Raw genomic sequence first — 17,476 nt, 5'->3', positions numbered from 1 at the left:
TCCACACCTCTGTAACTCTGTGGTGAGTTTTACCGTTTCATCTTCATCTACAGCGGGATCATTTGGTTGGTTTTGAGAAGTTTATTTGTGTTGCAGTCGCGAGAGGAACTTCATTAACAGAACGCACATTTTAAGATTGTTAAGTAATTTTACAAAAGTCCCTTCAAGTTATGAATGAAAAGATTAAAGTGTTGAGTGCTATGAGGTGTTAGCTTGAATTCGGCAGAAACAAAATGCAACTATTGTCCTCGATTTGTAGCTTATGCTGTTTTAGTTCAAGCCAAGGGTTTATTGTTTTGCTCATCACCTCGACTATTGCATTGAATATGACTGTTTTTTTTTTTGGAGGGCCGGTCTTGACCCAAAAGTCCCGGGCCGATTTTTTCTGCCAGTCCAGCCCTGCCTGTATGCATCTGTTGCTCAAATAAACAAACTAAACTAAACAGACAGAACAGCTCAGGTCCTAAAGCTCCTCAGTGCTTGTGCTTTATTCATTTATGTATTTGTATTTAACAATAGTATTGAGATGTTTCTTACTACTGCAGATAAATGGTCTCTTTTCTCCTTTACTTCAGCTCCGTGTGGATTTTCTCCTGTGTTTATAGTAACTTATCCGATAGAATCTCCAGAACTGTTAGCCGTGAGTTAGCCGCAGTGTTTCTCTCACTTTCCCCGTGGAAGTCCTCCTCCCCCCTGGTGAACCTGCGCTCTGGCCTCTGGTTTGTTTAGTTACTCACTCAGCCTTGTATTTATCGACATTACGTCAAAGGTGTGAGCTTCACAACAGATGATAAATGAGCGCTGTGCAAACACCAATTTATCTACGACGGCAAAACACCAGCGTTCACCAGACTCGCGGGATCCGTTCATGACAAAGGATTTACATCTGGTTTCAAAAATGAGATGGAAAAAGTGACCAAAACATGACAAAAAAACTATAGATCATTCTGACCATGAACCGAGCTCTGGGAAGATCTGGAGAGGGTCCGGTGAAGTTCCCCCTGACAGGCTGGTCTACAGTGTTGAGGGATGGGCCGTTTATTCAAGTCTGTCTTAACCCCTTAACTCCCACCTGAACCGAGCACATTTTCCCCAGTTTGGCTTTACCCCAGTCCAAAAGCTTCTGGGAAAAAGCTGTGAAAATAGCGACAAAACTGAGACGAAAACAATGATGGAAATGTGACAAAAAAGTGACGAAAAATGGATGAAAAAGTGGCAAAAATGTCACAAGAAATTGACAAAATATTGACGAAAAAAATTACAAAAATGTAGCAAAACAATGACAAAAATTTGATAAAAAATGTGACAAAAAAAATGAAAAAAATGTGACAAAAACAATGAAAAAAATGTGACAAAAAAGTGCTGAAAAATGTATTTAAAAAAGTGGTAAAAATGTCACAAGAAATTGACAAAATGTGACAAAAAATTGCAAAAAATTCGACTAAAAAATTGCAAAAAAATGACCAAAACTTGATTTAAAAAAATTGATGAAAAAAATTAAGAAAATGTGACAAAAAATTACAAAAAAAATGACGAAAAAAATTACAAAAATGCGATAAAAATTAGACAGAAAAATTACAAAAAATGTGACAAAAAATGACAAAAAAACGACAAAAATGTGACAAAAATGTGACAAAAATATGATAAAAAATTTACGGAAAAATGACCAAAATTTGATAAAAAATAATAAAAAATAAAATTAAAAAAAGTAACAAAAAATGACAAAAATTTGATAAAAATTCGACAAAAAAAAATCACAAAAAAGTTACAAAAATGAGTTGAAAACCCAACAAAAAAACATGATGGAAAAAAAATCTGATGACGTGAGGAAGAAGGTCCTCTCGGTTCAGGCGGGAGTTAAGAGGTTAACTTACTGAACTTTGGGAGTAGAAAACAAAAGAATGCGGCGCAGAGGAAGGACGGTCGAACCTGAAGAACGAGACGAGCGAGATTCAGACCCAGAGGGCACTGCTTGGTCACGGCGACACCGGAGTCTGACGATGAGCCTGACACTTCAGACCCACAGGAGCAAATCCTCAGGTCGGGTGAGCTGCATTCATTAGGCTTATACAGAAACCTACGACACACTTTCAGAACCGACAATCTGTACTGTAAAACAATAAAGGCACATCAGCAATCCAACACTCATCTACATCTAATACATAATAATTGGCACGACCATAAAGTGATATTATGGACTGATCAAAGTACTGAGAAAATACTTTTAGCATTTCCTTCACCTTCTGTATTATTTGTACGGTCATAAAACGAGTACAATAGATGGTAGGCCTATCAAGAGTTTATTTTAACAACTTGTGTGAAGCGAAAATGTACATCACAAACTGCAGCTTCATGTTTCGATAAGTCAGGTGCAGGATCTACATAAGTTAACCTCTTACCACCCGCCTGAACCAAATGCATTCTGTCCTCTTTGGCTGTTATATAGGTCTGTGGAACGCCTCATTTGAAAGCTAAGACCCACAAAACTGATCTTTTTCCTCGCGTTGTTGCTGTGTTGTGTAACCTTTTTCTGTTTTTTGTAATTTTTGTCACATTTTTGTTGAATTTTTGTCACATTTTTGTTAAATTTTTGTCACATTTTTGCTGAATTTTTGTCACATTTTTGTTGAATTTTTGTCACATTTTTGTTGAATTTTTGTCACATTTTTGTTGAATTTTTGTCACATTTTTGCTGAATTTTTGTCACATTTTTGTTGATTTTTTGTCACATTTTTGTTGATTTTTTGTCATTTTTTTGTTGAATTTTTGTCATTTTTTTGTCATTTTTTGTTGAATTTTTGTTGAATTTTTGTTGAATTTTTGTCATTTTTTTTGTTGAATTTTTGTTGAATTTTTGTTGAATTTTTGTTGAACTTTTGTCATTTTTGTCATTTTTTGTTGAATTTTTGTTGAATTTGTGTCACATTTTTGTTGACTTTTTGTCACATTTTTGTCACATTTTTGTCACATTTTTGTTGAATTTTTGTTGAATTTTTGTTGAATTTTTGTTGAATTTTTGTTGAATTTTTGTTGAATTTTTGTCACATTTTTGTTGAATTTTTGTCACATTTTTGTTTAATTTTTGTCACATTTTTGTTTAATTTTTGTCACATTTTTGTTGAATTTTTGTCACATTTTTGTTGAATTTTTTTTCACATCTTTGTTGAATTTTTGACACATTTTTGTTGAATTTTTGTCACATTTTTGTTGAATTTTTGTCACATCTTTGTTGAATTTTTGACACATTTTTGTTGCGTTTACATCCTTGTTTTCTCATTTTTTGTGGCTGTTTTAGCTCCCTCAACGTAACTTTTTTAAAAGGTCTTATTAAGGGTTAAGTATCAAAAAAATGATGCATGAGCGCTCTGCAAACCCTCTGGAGGGGCCGCTCTGCCACCCGGCTGTTCACCCAGTGCAGACATAGGTCACCACACAAACTGTTGTCAACACAACCAGTAGGAACAGGTTTGATTATTTGTCATCTTCGCAGTGTTTCTGCTTCAATTAAGCTCCTCCCACCTTTGATCACATCAGGTCTCAGAAGCTCAGCGCGGTTTGGAAACACCAGGAAGCCTGAGGGGAATGTAGTGAGTGAGTGGAGGTGGTGGGAGCAGTCTGGTGGCCTCGCTTCCATCAGGCTACCCCAGGGCAGCTGTGTCTACAATAGGAGCTGACCACCATCGAGTAGGGAATAAAGGAATAATGCACAAAGTTGTAAAGCATGACACACCAAAGCGTCAGTGGAAGTCCGTCCTTATATACAGTAGCTACAGGGTGCCTTTGGTTAGGAACATTTTTGGGCAGATGTGATGAATTGGGAGCACAGGAACGCTCTCATTAAACACGACTATACGTTAACCCCTTAACTCCCACCTGAACCGAGCACATTTTCTCCAGTTTGGCTTTACCCCAGTCCAAAAGCTTCTGGAAAAAAGCTGTGAAAATAGCAACAAAACTGAGACGAAAACAATGATGGAAATGTGACAAAAAAGTGAGGAAAACATTGACAAAAAAATGTGGAAAAAAAATGACAGAAATGTGACAAAAATGTGATTAAAAAAATGACCAAAAAAATTACAAAAAAATTACTAAAATGTGATAAAAAAATTACATAAATGTGATAAAAAAAAATACAAAAATGTGATAAAAAAAATGACAAAAATGTGACATAATGTGACAAAAAAAATGACAAAAATTGGATTAAATAATTGACGAAAAAAATTACAAAAGCTTCTGGAAAAAAGCTGTGAAAATAACAACAAAACTGAGACGAAAACAATGATGGAAATGTGACAAAACAGTGAGAAAACATTGACAAAAATGTGACAAAAAAATGACAAAAATGTGACAAAAAAAATGACAAAAAAAATGACAAAAAAGGGACAAAAAAATTACAAAAATGTGATAAAAAATACAAAAATGTGACGAAAAAATGACAAAATGTGACAAAAAAATGACAAAAATTTGATTAAATAATTGACGAAAAAAATTACAAAAGCTTCTGGAAAAAAGGTGTGAAAATAACAACAAAACTGAGACGAAAACAATGATGGAAATGTGACAAAAAAGTGACAAAAAATTGAAGAAAAAATGTGACAAAAAAATGACAAAAATGTGACAAAAAAATGACAAAAATGTGACAAAAAAATGACAAAAATATGACAAAAAAATGACAGAAATGTGACGAAAAATGTGATAAAAAAATACAAAAATGTGACAAAAAAATGACAAAAATTTGATTAAATAATTGACGAAAAAAATTACAAAAATGTGACAAAAATGTGATAAAAAAAATGACGAAAAAGTTACAAAAAAATGATGGAAAAAAATCTAAAACCTGCTGGATCCTTCACCCCCCAAAACAGATGGGGAACACGGACGGCACAATCACACACTGTATCAACATCCAAATATAGGCTAAAAGGTGCTACAATGATTCGACCTTTTGTGAATTGCAGTAAAATCACCCAAAGTCGTGCCAGAGACGACCTCTACACACGGTTCAGCACAAACACCGAACACAGACTTTGCCGCACCTGCCCCCCCCCCCCCCAAACCCCCCGGCTTCCACCTGCTCCACCATTGTTTTCACACGTGTCTATTTAAAGACTGCGACGGCACAAATCCAACAGAAATACACTTTTACTCCGCTAAGGGAAAGTTAAAGATGGAGGAGCACAAGATGATAAAACATTGCAGCAGTTTCAGTAATGAACCCTACAGCGGACGCTCCCCCCGCCCCCCCCCTCAAAAACAAGATGGCCGACAGAAGAGCAGGGGAGGAAAGTCTGTCCATCACTTCTATTCTAGGAGACCCTTGCAGGGAAAACAAACATGGGAACATCAAGGAGTAATAAAACTGTTTAAATCCCAAAGTATTGATTTTGTGATTTAACATTTTCTACAATGTTGGAATATGTTAAAAAATATGTCGGCCTAAATGTAAATATGATCGTTTAATAGCGCTTACGATACATCCTTTGAATGATTGTTTTCTTCGGGGATGCACCAATACCACTTTTTCTAAAACCGATTACGAGTAAGAGTACTTTGATTTAAGTACTTGCCGATACCAAATACTGATGGGTACAAGGCAGTGTTAATTTTGACAACATATTTTAGTTTAGTTTTAGTCTTTTGACTAAAATGTAACTTAATTTTAGTCGAGATTTAGTCAAAAAAAACTTTTCAATTTTAGTCTAGTTTTAGTCGACTAAAATTGCAAGTACATTTAGTCGACTAAATTTAATGCTAATTTAGTCGACTTTGCGTTGATAATATTGATTATAATCATGTTTAATGTTGTTCCTCTGCTTCATGGAGCTGCTCCACATGAACAAAGCTCAGAGCTGATCCTTTAACAGAGAATTTAAATGATCTGAGGCTCTTTCAGACGGTCAATAGAAGTTTGGCTGATTTTAGTCTCTCCTTTTCATTTTTATTTAGTCTTATTTTAGTCGACTAAAATATCTGGACATTTTAGTCACAGTTTTAGTCTCATGAGAAACTTTTAATTTAGTTTTAGTCCAATTTTAGTCGTCAAAAATATCACTTTGACTAAAATTAAGACTAAATATTTTAGTCGACGAAATTAACACTGATACAAGGCATTTTCTTCAACAGACTTTTTCACAGCAGATTGGTGAATAATTAGTTAATTTACATTTCCTTGAGTAAAGTAGGCGAGACTTTAAAGAGAAGTTCTATCAGAATTGAACAGACGCCATTTTATTTCTTTTCTCTTCATTCAATATAATTCTTAGTTTTATGTCTCTGTCCATCACAGACAGAACAGCTCATGTCCTAAAGCTCCTCAATGCCTGAGCTTTATTCATTTAAGTATTTGTATTTAACAATAGTACTGAGATGTTACTTATTAACATCTCAATAAAGTAACATGTGCAATAATCTCTGTATCAGCATCACTTATTGACATCCTGCACTAGGACACCCCGATATTTTACTTCCATGACCTGTTCTAGTTTTTTATCCTATTTTTATTGTTGTTGTTCACCTATTGTTGTATTTCTGCTTTGCTTGTTGTACATGGGATACCTCGTTTTTATTCTATTTAACTGGTTGCACATTTTCCTCTCTGTTTTTGCACAACTCTGAGTGATCTTCTTGAACGATCCATTGTGAGATCAATAAAGGGTTATCTTATCTTATCACTGCAGATAGATGGTCTCTTTTCTCCTTTACTTCAGCTCCGTGTGGATTTTCTCGTATGTTTGTAGTAACTTATCCAGTAGCTTCAGCATTTTCATTGTTTTTTTGGATTTTCTGAGGACTTTTTAGTCGCTGGGTTAGTTTTTCAGATGAATAAGCCCCTGGGCATAAAACGGCGTAAGAATCTCCAGAACTGTTAGCTGCGAGTTAGCGGCTAGTTAGCAACATTAGCATCGTTAGCCTGTATGTTGTAAACACTGCAGACATTTAGCTCTGGTTAAATCCAGCTCAGACTCTGGTCCTAGTTATTTATGTATTTATGGGCTGTTGAACCACTTTGCTCCTCCCCATATATTTGTATCTTTATTCAGTAGAAAACTATATTCATAATTCAGCGTTTGTTACTGTAGTTTTTGAATAATTAGAGAAAGTTTAGATTTTTCTCCAAATTGTTTTCCCCTTAACTGCTTTCAAACATGACCATATATGGATGTCTGTATCTATATGTTCTTACCTGAGCTTAGACGAGTTGATGCGTACCTGTCTGGTCTTTGTGCGTGCGCTCAGTCACGCAAAACGACGTTGTTGTTAGCATTTAGCCTCTCCCAATGTATTCCTATAGCTCCAAACGGGGGTGAGTTAGAAGCATTTGCGTGACTGAGCGCACGTGTCAAGACCAGACAGGTACGCATCAACTCGTCTAAGCTCAGGGAAGAACGGGTGTGTCTGTGTGGAAAAACGGTGGTCTGTTCCTTTAACCTCTTAAGTCCCGCCTGGACCGAGAGGATCTTTTTCCTCACGTCATCAGATTTTTTTCCATCATTTTTTTTGTTGGGTATTCGACTCATTTTTGCAACTTTTTTGTCACTTTTTGTCACATTTTTGTCTTTTTTTTGTTGTTTTTTTGTCACATTTCTGTCATTTTTTCGTCAATTTTTTAATCAATTTTTTGTCATTTTTGTCACATTTTTGTCAATTTTTTGTCATTTTTTTGTCACATTTTTGTCATTTTTTTGTCAATTTTTTGTCAATTTTTTGTCATTTTTTTGTCACATTTTTGTCTTTTTTTTTTTTGTCACATTTCTGTCATTTTTTCGTCCATTTTTTAATCAATTTTTTGTCATTTTTGTTACATTTTTGTAATTTTTTGTCAATTTTTTTTTATCAATTTTTTGTTATTTTTTGTCACATTTTTGTCAAATTTTTTCTCAAATTTTTGTCACATTTTTGTAATTTTTTTGTCAATTTTTTGTCATATATTTGTCATATTTTTGTCACATTTTTGTCATTTTTTCGTCAATTTTTTGTCATTTTTTTGTCACATTTTTGTCATTTTTTTGTCACATTTTTGTCATTTTTTTGTCACATTTTTGTCAATTTTTTGTCACATTTTTGTCATTTTTTTGTCACATTTTTGTCATTTTTTTGTCAATTTTTTGTCACATTTTTGTCATTTTTTCGTCAATTTTTTGTCATATTTTTGTCATTTTTTGTCATATTTTAGTCAAATTTTTGTAATTTTTTTGTCACATTTTTGTCAATTTTTTGTCATTTTTTTGTCACATTTTTGTCATTTTTTGTCACATTTTTGTCACATTTTTGTCAATTTTTTGTCAATTTTTTCGTCAATTTTTTATCCGTTTTTGGTCATTTTTCCCCCACATTTTTGTCATTTTTTTGTCACATTTTTGTCATTTTTTCGTCAATTTTTTGTCACATTTTTGTCATTTTTTTGTCACATTTTTGTCATTTTTTCGTCAATTTTTTGTCATATTTTTGTCATTTTTTGTCATATTTTAGTCAAATTTTTGTAATTTTTTTGTCACATTTTTGTAATTTTTTTTGTCACATTTTTGTCAATTTTTTGTCACATTTTTGTCACATTTTTGTCAATTTTTTGTCATTTTTTCGTCAATTTTTTATCAGTTTTTGGTCATTTTTCCCCCACATTTTTGTCATTTTTTGGTAAATTTTCTATCAATTTTTGTCACATTTTTGTCATTTTTTCGAAACATTTTAGTCAATTTCTTGTGACATTTTTGCCACTTTTTCATCAATTTTTCATCACTTTTTTGTCACATTTCCATCATTGTTTTCATCTCAGTTTTGTTGCTATTTTCCCACCTTTTTTCCAGAACCTTTTGGATTGGGGTAAAGCCAAACTGTAGAAAATGTGCTCGGTTCAGGTGGGAGTTAAGGGGTTAGGAGTGATAAAATAATCACTTGAGTAATAAAAACCACAGTATTTTTGCTAAATAACCAAAGCTGGTGAGTTCCCTCTCCCTGAGCACGCGCCCCGTGTGTTCATCCGCCTCGCGCGCTGCTAGCTTCAACTAAACGCATTCAATAAATAATTCAATTTAGCCACCAAATTAAACCGTAGCCTGGCGATGGGCCCGGCAGCAGCAGCGCGGCGGCATTAGCACGTCTGGCACACCGACCTCACGGATCGGTGACGCGTCCGTACGTCCTCCCCCGGTCCCCGGTTTACCTGCTGCTTGTCAAAGTGCTCGCGCTCCGCTCCCAGGCTGTGCTCGCTCCTCCGGCTCCTCACCCAGGAATTCATCCCGATTATTCACAGCGTCCTAAGAAAAAGAAGCAGGCACGCGCGCGGTGGTTCCCCCTCGGAGGTTTTTGCGTCAAACCGAGTCCGCGAATGTCCGGTAATCCGTGTTTTTCCGCCGTGTCCGTGTCAGAAGCCTGGCCGCCTGTGTCATCGCTCGCTCGGCTTCTTTCCCTCCCGATGCGCCGACACTCGCGGGGAGGAAATAAGCACCGAGCGACGCGGGGATAAGGCCCCGCCCCCAAGGTGGAGAAGGTCCCGCCCCCTTCACGCGTCACGGTGCAGGTACATCAGGCTGAGCGTCGTTTTAACCTCTTAACTCCCACCTGAACGGATGCCATTTTCTCCAGTTTGGCTTTACCCTAATCAAAAAGCTTATTGGGGAAAAAAGCACCAAAATAGCCACGAAAAATGAGGAGAAAACAAGGATGTAAACACAACAAAGTTGTGACAAAAATGTGACAAAAATTCAACAAAAAGTGACAAAAAACTCAACAAAAATTAAACAAAAATGTGACAAAAATGCGACAAAAACTCAACAAATAAAAGACAAAAATTCAACAAAAAAAGACAAAAAATCATTAAAAAAAAGACAAAAATTCAACAAAAAATGACAAAAACTGAACAAAAAAATGACAAAAATGTGACAAAAATGTGACAAAAATGTGACAAAAAACTCAACAAAAATGTGACAAAAATTCTACAAAAATGTGACAAAAATTCAACAAAAATGTGACAAAAATTCAACAAAAATGTGACAAAAATTTAACTAAAATGTGACAAAAATTCAACAAAAAGTGACAAAAAAATCAACAAAAATGTGACAAAAATTCAACAAAAATGTGACAAAAATTCAACAAAAATGTGACAAAAATTCAACAAAAATGTGACAAAAATTCAACAAAAATGTGTTAAAAATTCAACAAAAATTCAACAAAAAAATTACAAAAATTCAACAAAAAAATGACCAAAATTAACAAAAAATCCAAAAAAATGTGACAAATAATCAACAAAAACTCAACAAAAATTCTACAAAAATTTAACAAAAATGTGACAAAAACTCAACAAAAATTCAACAAAAATTCGACAAAAATGGAAAAAAAGAAAGAACAAAAAAACATACAAAAGGTGACACAACACAGCAACAACGCGAGGAAAAAGATCCGTTTTGTGGGTCTTAGCTTTCAAATGAGGTGTTACACAGGCCTGTATAATGGCCAAAGAGGACAGAATGCCTTCGGTTTAGGCGGGTGGTAAGAGGTTAAATACAGATATAGCACTTTAGTTTCATGGAGGTGCAGAGAATCCGCACACAGGACTGTCTCCTTCAGATGACGTAACTTGAGTGAAACCGCCTCAGAGCCGCAGCCGCAGGATTAGTTTGTGGTTGGATTAATTCAGAGATTACATCTGCCTTTTGCTACATCAGACACACACGCGCTGCTTTCGCTGAACGGGACAGACTGTGTGTTTGGGATGAGGGTTTCACTACAAACTCAGCATCCATCATATTTGCATCGTCATTTTTTTTCCATAATAAAAGTTTATATTCCAGTGACATCACACTTTCTAAAGCCTTTCTCCAGTACTTTTAAACACCCAGGCATTGCTTAGTTTGTAAATGAGTATTTTCAGGAACACTTTTGGTCTGATGTGTTGGAATCCGGGAATTCAGGTATTTTGGGACAGCATAAGCAAATGGCCGATTACTTCAGTTCTAAAAACTCTAAGCTTAAGTCAGTAGCCATTAATTCTTGCTCTGGGGTCTATTATAAAGGTAGAAAACAGTTTTACCCTGTGGCATGACGTGTGGGTCGTGGCCAGCATCAAGTTTATCCCAAATAACCTGGGTCTGAGAAATGACCTGATTTAACCTCTTAACTCTTTTTCCTCACGTCATCAGATTTTTTTTCCATCATTTTTTTGCTGGGTATTCAACTCATTTTTGTAACTTTTTTGTCATTTTTTAGTTAATTTTTTATCACATTTTTGTAATTTTTTGGTCACATTTTGTCACATTTTTTCATCAATTTTTCATCAATTTTTAATCAAATTTTGGTAATTTTTTTGTCACATTTTTGTCATATTTTTGTAATTTTTTTGTCAATTTTTCATCCATTTTTTGTGACATTTTTGCCACTTTTTCATCATTTTTACGTCACTTTTTTGTCAATGTTTTCTCACTTTTTTGTCACATTTCCATCATTGTTTTCGTCTCAGTTTTGTTCCTTTTTCACTTTTTTTCCAGAAGCTTTTGGACTGGGGTAAAGCCAAGCTGGAGAAAATGTGCTCGGTTCAGGTGGGAGTTTAGAGGTTAAACATAAGGGTCTAATATTAAACTGATTTAACGGACTAAAACACTTTAAATCTGACTTTATTCAATCATGCAATGTGCAATGGAGCAGCACATTGTGTATTGTCACTTGTAACACTTTTTGATGCTGTCCCAAACAGGGAGACAGGAGGCCAAACCATGTGTGGTCATTTGTGGGAAATAGCAATAGAATTATATTTTTCACCTGGATATTCATATAATTTTATATCAAGAAAGTCATTTGATGAATCTGAGCAGTTGGGTTGATAAAATGACAGAGGCCCAGAGAGCTCTATTATAATGAGGCTGAAACTCAGCCCAGGACAGATCAATATGCAGGCAAATACCAGTGGTCAGCTGAGAGCTTAGCTTGTTAGGACTTAGAACTACAAAGACTCATAACTACAAATGTGAGAGTCGGGACTGAGCCAAGCTGAACTCCTCCCTGAGGTCTTTATCTGGTCTGCGGACTGAGCTGAAACTATCGGTCGATGATGAAGCCTTCTGGATGAGAGGTGAAACATTCGACAATCCAACTACAGAGAACAGAAGATGATTTAAGAACTGTCATTGGCGAAAACGCAACAAAAAAGAAATAAAAAGAAATGTGAAAACCACGGCAACAACACAAGGAAAACGATCCATTTAGAGGAGCTTAGCTTTCAAATGAGACGTTTCACTGACTTTATTATTTATTATTTTTATTTATTTATTTATTTAGCACTTTAGCATAACTCGTTAAAAAGAACATAAAAGCATCCATTTGGATGTATGAATATAAAACAAAATAATTAATAATAATAATAGCATGTGCCTGGGAGAGGTAGAAGCCTGTAGGTTTATAACAACAACACTCATGTAAACAAGGAAATAAGAATCAGAGTAATGTAAACCCACGCTAAGTCACTACAGTACAAAAATACAGAGTCAAATACAAATACTCATACAATCATTTCCTTTATGAGTCTCTGCTCTGTACTCAGCACAAATACTCAGCCATTAATGTATGTTTTAGTTTGTTTTTATACGTGTATAATGAGGTGGATGAATCCAGAAGATGGATCTGTCTGTTCCAGACTTTAACTCCATCATGTCTAATTGACCGTTGATCACGAGATGTTTTATATAACGGCAGATGAAGGGGCTGTTTTAGAGCCGGCCTTGTAGAAAAACGATGAACCTGACGTTTATGCGTAAAATAATGTTTTATATACGAAGGCCAGTCCTCATCATGCTTATAGGCTCTAAACCTTTAGACTTGGACAAAACACACTCGGTTAACCACTTAACTTAGGGGTGGGTTCATCCAAATCTCAAAGCGTATTGACTGGAGAGCTTACAGTCTATATGCCAGTGTGATACCTCATTTGAAAGACCTATTTTCTAAAAATATGTGTGAGTGAAACATAACTTACGCTACATAAGATAAGATAAGATAAGATAAACCTTTATTGATCTCACAAAGGAGAAATTCACTTGTTACAGTCGGCTTTCAAGAAGATCACTCAGAGTTAATAAAGTGCAGCTGATACAGAGATTATTGCACATGTTACTTTATCTTATCTTATTTTAAAATATGTATGAGTGAAACACAACTTACGCTACATTTGCCGTTCTTAACCCTAACTTTATCCTGATTACGGCTAACGAACCCTAACCCTGACCCTGACCACAGGGGACGGCAGGAAACGGGTGAGATACAGGTTAATAAAAAAACCATCAGAGGCCTTTGCTCGGGAATGTCCTTTGTCCATTGATACAAAGCATGCAGTCTTTCCTGATCGTCACTCCTTCCGTAATACTATTCATGAGCCAAACCATTCAGTCCTAATCACACTGGCCATGTGACCGGCTTGCTCTTCCACCTCGAGATGGAAACTATTCCGGGCGCAGACTCGGTCATGGTTAGAGGTGGCCCGACCGGATTGTCACGTTGCAGGTGTGGGTGGAGCCGCCCCGCATGCAGCTTTGTTTGTGAGGCGGACGGGAGCAGCACGGGACAAAAGGATGTGTTTGCCCGACAGGTTCTACAGGACGGAGCGCATTTCTACACACAACGACTGAGCCAGAGCTAGGACAGTCACACTAAAGAAAGGACAGTCACACTAAAGAAAGGACAGTTAACTAAAGAAAGGACAGTCACACTAAAGAAAGGACAGTCACACTAAAGAAAGGACAGTTACACTAAAGAAAGGACAGTCACACTAAAGAAAGGACAGTCACACTAAAGAAAGGACAGTCACATTAAAGAAAGGACAGTAACACTAAAGAAAGGACAGTCACACTAAAGAAAGGACAGTTACACTAAAGAAAGGACAGTCACATTAAAGAAAGGACAGTCACACTAAAGAAAGGACAGTTACACTAAAGAAAGGACAGTAACACTAAAGAAAGGACAGTCACACTAAAGAAAGGACAGTTACACTAAAAAAGGACAGTCACACTAACGAAAGGACAGTCACACTAAAGAAAGGACAGTCACACAAAAGAAAGGACAGTCACACTAAGGAAAGGACAGTCACACTAAAGAAAGGACAGTCACACTAAAGAAAGGACAGTCACACTAAAGAAAGGACAGTCACACTAAAGAAAGGACAGTCACACTAAAGAAAGGACAGTCACACTAACGAAAGGACAGTCACATTAAAGAAAGGACAGTCACACTAACGAAAGGACAGTCACACTAAAGAAAGGACAGTCACACTAAAGAAAGGACAGTCTCACTAAAGAAAGGACAGAAACACTAATGAAAGGACAGTAACACTAAAGAAAGGACAGTTACACTAAAGAAAGGACAGTCACACTAAAGAAAGGACAGTCACACTAAAGAAAGGACAGTCACACTAACGAAAGGACAGTCACACTAAAGAAAGGACAGTCACACTAAAGAAAGGACAGTCACACTCATTTAAAAGCTAAGACTTAAAAAACTCAACAGATTTTTCCTTGCGTTGTCACTTTTTTACTGTATTTTTTGTGCTTTTTTGTTGCTATTTCGTCCATTTTTTGTCGCTTTGTTGCACTTTCATCCTCATTTACTTCTCGTCGCTATTTTGACGCTTTCTTCAAGAAGCTTTTAGATTTGGGTAAAGTGGAACCGGAGAAAATGTGCAAATATTATTATGCAAATATGATTCAAGATTCAAGATTTTTGATTTGTCAAACCATGTGAATGGGACTGATTCTGAGGTATTTGATACGGGATCAAATACCTGTTAAAGTACTCTAAAAATGCAAGAAAAACAGTGATTCTCAACAGGTGGGTCGGGGCTCAAAAGTGGGTCGCGAGTCTATAGGGAACTTTTTTCAATATTTTCCTGAAACTACACGGAAACACACTGGAGTCTGTTCAAATTCATATTATTGGGTTGTTTTGATCATAAATTTCAGTCTTAAAAGCAAATCTACGTTGTTTAACCCCTTAACTCCCACCTGAACCGAGCACATTTTCTCCAGTTTGGCTTTACCCCAGTCCAAAAGCTTCTGGAAAAAAGCTGTGAAAAAGCAACAAAACTGAGACAAAAACAATGATGGAAATGTGACAAAAAAGTGGGAAAACATTGACAAAAAAGTCACGAAAAATTGATGAAAAAGTGGCAAAAATGTCACAAAAATGTCATAAGAAATTGACAAAAAATTGACGCAAAAATGACGAAAATGTGACAAAAAAATGACAAAAATGTGATAAAAAATTGACGAAAAAATGAAAAAAAATTAACGAAAGGACAGTCACACTAAAGAAAGGACAGTCACACTAAAAAAGGACAGTCACACTAAAAAAGGACAGTTACACTAAAGACAGGACAGTCACACTAACGAAAGGACAGTCACACTAAAAAAGGACAGTCACACTAAAGACAGGACAGTCACACTAAAGAAAGGACAGTCACACTAAAGACAGGACAGTCACACTAAAGACAGGACAGTCACACTAAAGAAAGGACAGTCACACTAAAGACAGGACAGTCACACTAACGAAAGGACAGTCACACTAAAAAAGGACAGTCACACTAAAAAAGGACAGTTACACTAAAGACAGGACAGTCACACTAAAGACAGGACAGTCACACTAACGAAAGGACAGTCACACTAAAGAAAGGACAGTCACATTAACGAAAGGACAGTCACACTAAAAAAAGGAGAGTCACACTAAAGAAAGGACAGTCACACTAAAGAAAGGACAGTCACACTAAAGAAAGGACAGTCACACTAAAGAAAGGACAGTTACACTAAAGAAAGGACAGTCACACTAAAGAAAGGACAGTCACACTAAAGAAAGGACAGTCACACTAAAGAAAGGACAGTCACACTAAAGAAAGGACAGTCACACTAAAGAAAGGACAGTCACACTAAAGAAAGGACAGTAACACTAAAGAAAGGACAGTCACACTAAAGAAAGGACAGTCACAGTAAAGAAAGGACAGTTACACTAAAGAAAGGACAGTCACATTAAAGAAAGGACAGTCACACTAAAGAAAGGACAGTAACACTAAAGAAAGGACAGTCACACTAAAGAAAGGACAGTTAACTAAAGAAAGGACAGTCACACTAAAGAAAGGACAGTTAACTAAAGAAAGGACAGTTACACTAAAGAAAGGACAGTTAACTAAAGAAAGGACAGTCACACTAAAGAAAGGACAGTCACACTAAAGAAAGGACAGTCACACTAAAGAAAGGACAGTCACACTAAAGAAAGGACAGTCACAGTAAAGAAAGGACAGTCACACTAAAGAAAGGACAGTCACACTAAAGAAAGGACAGTTACACTAAAGAAAGGACAGTTACACTAAAGAAAGGACAGTTACACTAAAGAAAGGACAGTCACACTAACGAAAGGACAGTCACAGTAAAGAAAGGACAGACACACTAAAGAAAGGACAGTCACACTAAAGAAAGGACAGTTACACTAAAGAAAGGACAGTCACACTAACGAAAGGACAGTCACACTAAAGAAAGGACAGTCACACTAAAGAAAGGACAGTCACACTAACGAAAGGACATTCACACTAAAGAAAGGACAGTCACACTAAAGAAAGGACAGTAACACTAAAGAAAGGACAGTAACACTAACGAAAGGACAGTCACACTAACGAAAGGACAGTCACACTAAAGAAAGGACAGTCACACTAAAGAAAGGACAGTCACACTAAAGAAAGGACAGTCACACTAAAGAAAGGACAGTCACGCTAAAGAAAGGACAGTCACACTAAAGAAAGGACAGTCACACTAAAGAAAGGACAGTCACACTAAAGAAAGGACAGTTACACTAAAGAAAGGACAGTCACACTAACGAAAGGACAGTCACACTAACGAAAGGACGGCCACACTAAAGAAAGGACAGTCTCACTAAAGAAAGGACAGAAACACTAATGAAAGGACAGTCACACTAAAGAAAGGACAGTCACACTAAAGAAAGGACAGTCACACTAACGAAAGGAGAGTCACACTAAAGAAAGGAGAGTCACACTAAAGAAAGGAGAGTCACACTAAAGAAAGGAGAGTCACACTAACGAAAGGATAGTTACACTAAAGAAAGGACAGTCACACTAAAGAAAGGACAGTTACACTAAAGAAAGGACAGTCACACTAACGAAAGGACAGTCACACTAACGAAAGGACAGTCACACTAAAGAAAGGACAGTAACACTAAAGAAAGGACAGTCACACTAAAGAAAGGACAGTTACACTAAAGACAGGACAGTCACACTAACGAAAGGACAGTCACACTAAAGAAAGGACAGTCACACTAACGAAAGGACAGTCACACTAAAGAAAGGACAGTAACACTAAAGAAAGAACAGTCACACTAAAGAAAGGACAGTCACACTAACGAAAGGACAGTCACACTAAAGAAAGGACAGTCACACTAAAGAAAGGACAGTCACACTAAAGAAAGGACAGTCACACTAAAGAAAGGACAGTCACACTAA

At 36.2% G+C, this 17,476-nt stretch overlaps 1 protein-coding gene across 1 annotated transcript in view; it reads right to left on the bottom strand.

Annotated features, from left to right (window-relative positions):
* The window catches only part of hip1rb (huntingtin interacting protein 1 related b), a gene marked incomplete at its 3' end in the record, with an annotated part of 72,814 nt that extends 63,575 nt beyond the window's left edge, over positions 1–9,239 (bottom strand). The window contains exon 1 of the mRNA XM_079576982.1: positions 9,161–9,239. Coding sequence (XP_079433108.1) covers positions 9,161–9,235 — 75 coding nt within the window. The 5' untranslated portion in view covers positions 9,236–9,239. The remainder of the gene's footprint in view (positions 1–9,160) is intronic.
* Positions 9,240–17,476: the final 8,237 nt, after the last annotated feature.

This window comes from Gobius niger (assembly GCF_951799975.1).
Source record: "Gobius niger genome assembly, chromosome: 1".
Taxonomy (NCBI): domain Eukaryota; kingdom Metazoa; phylum Chordata; class Actinopteri; order Gobiiformes; family Gobiidae; genus Gobius; species Gobius niger.
The sequence above is the reverse complement of the archived record's forward strand: the minus strand, read 5'-3'. Positions and strand labels throughout refer to the sequence as shown.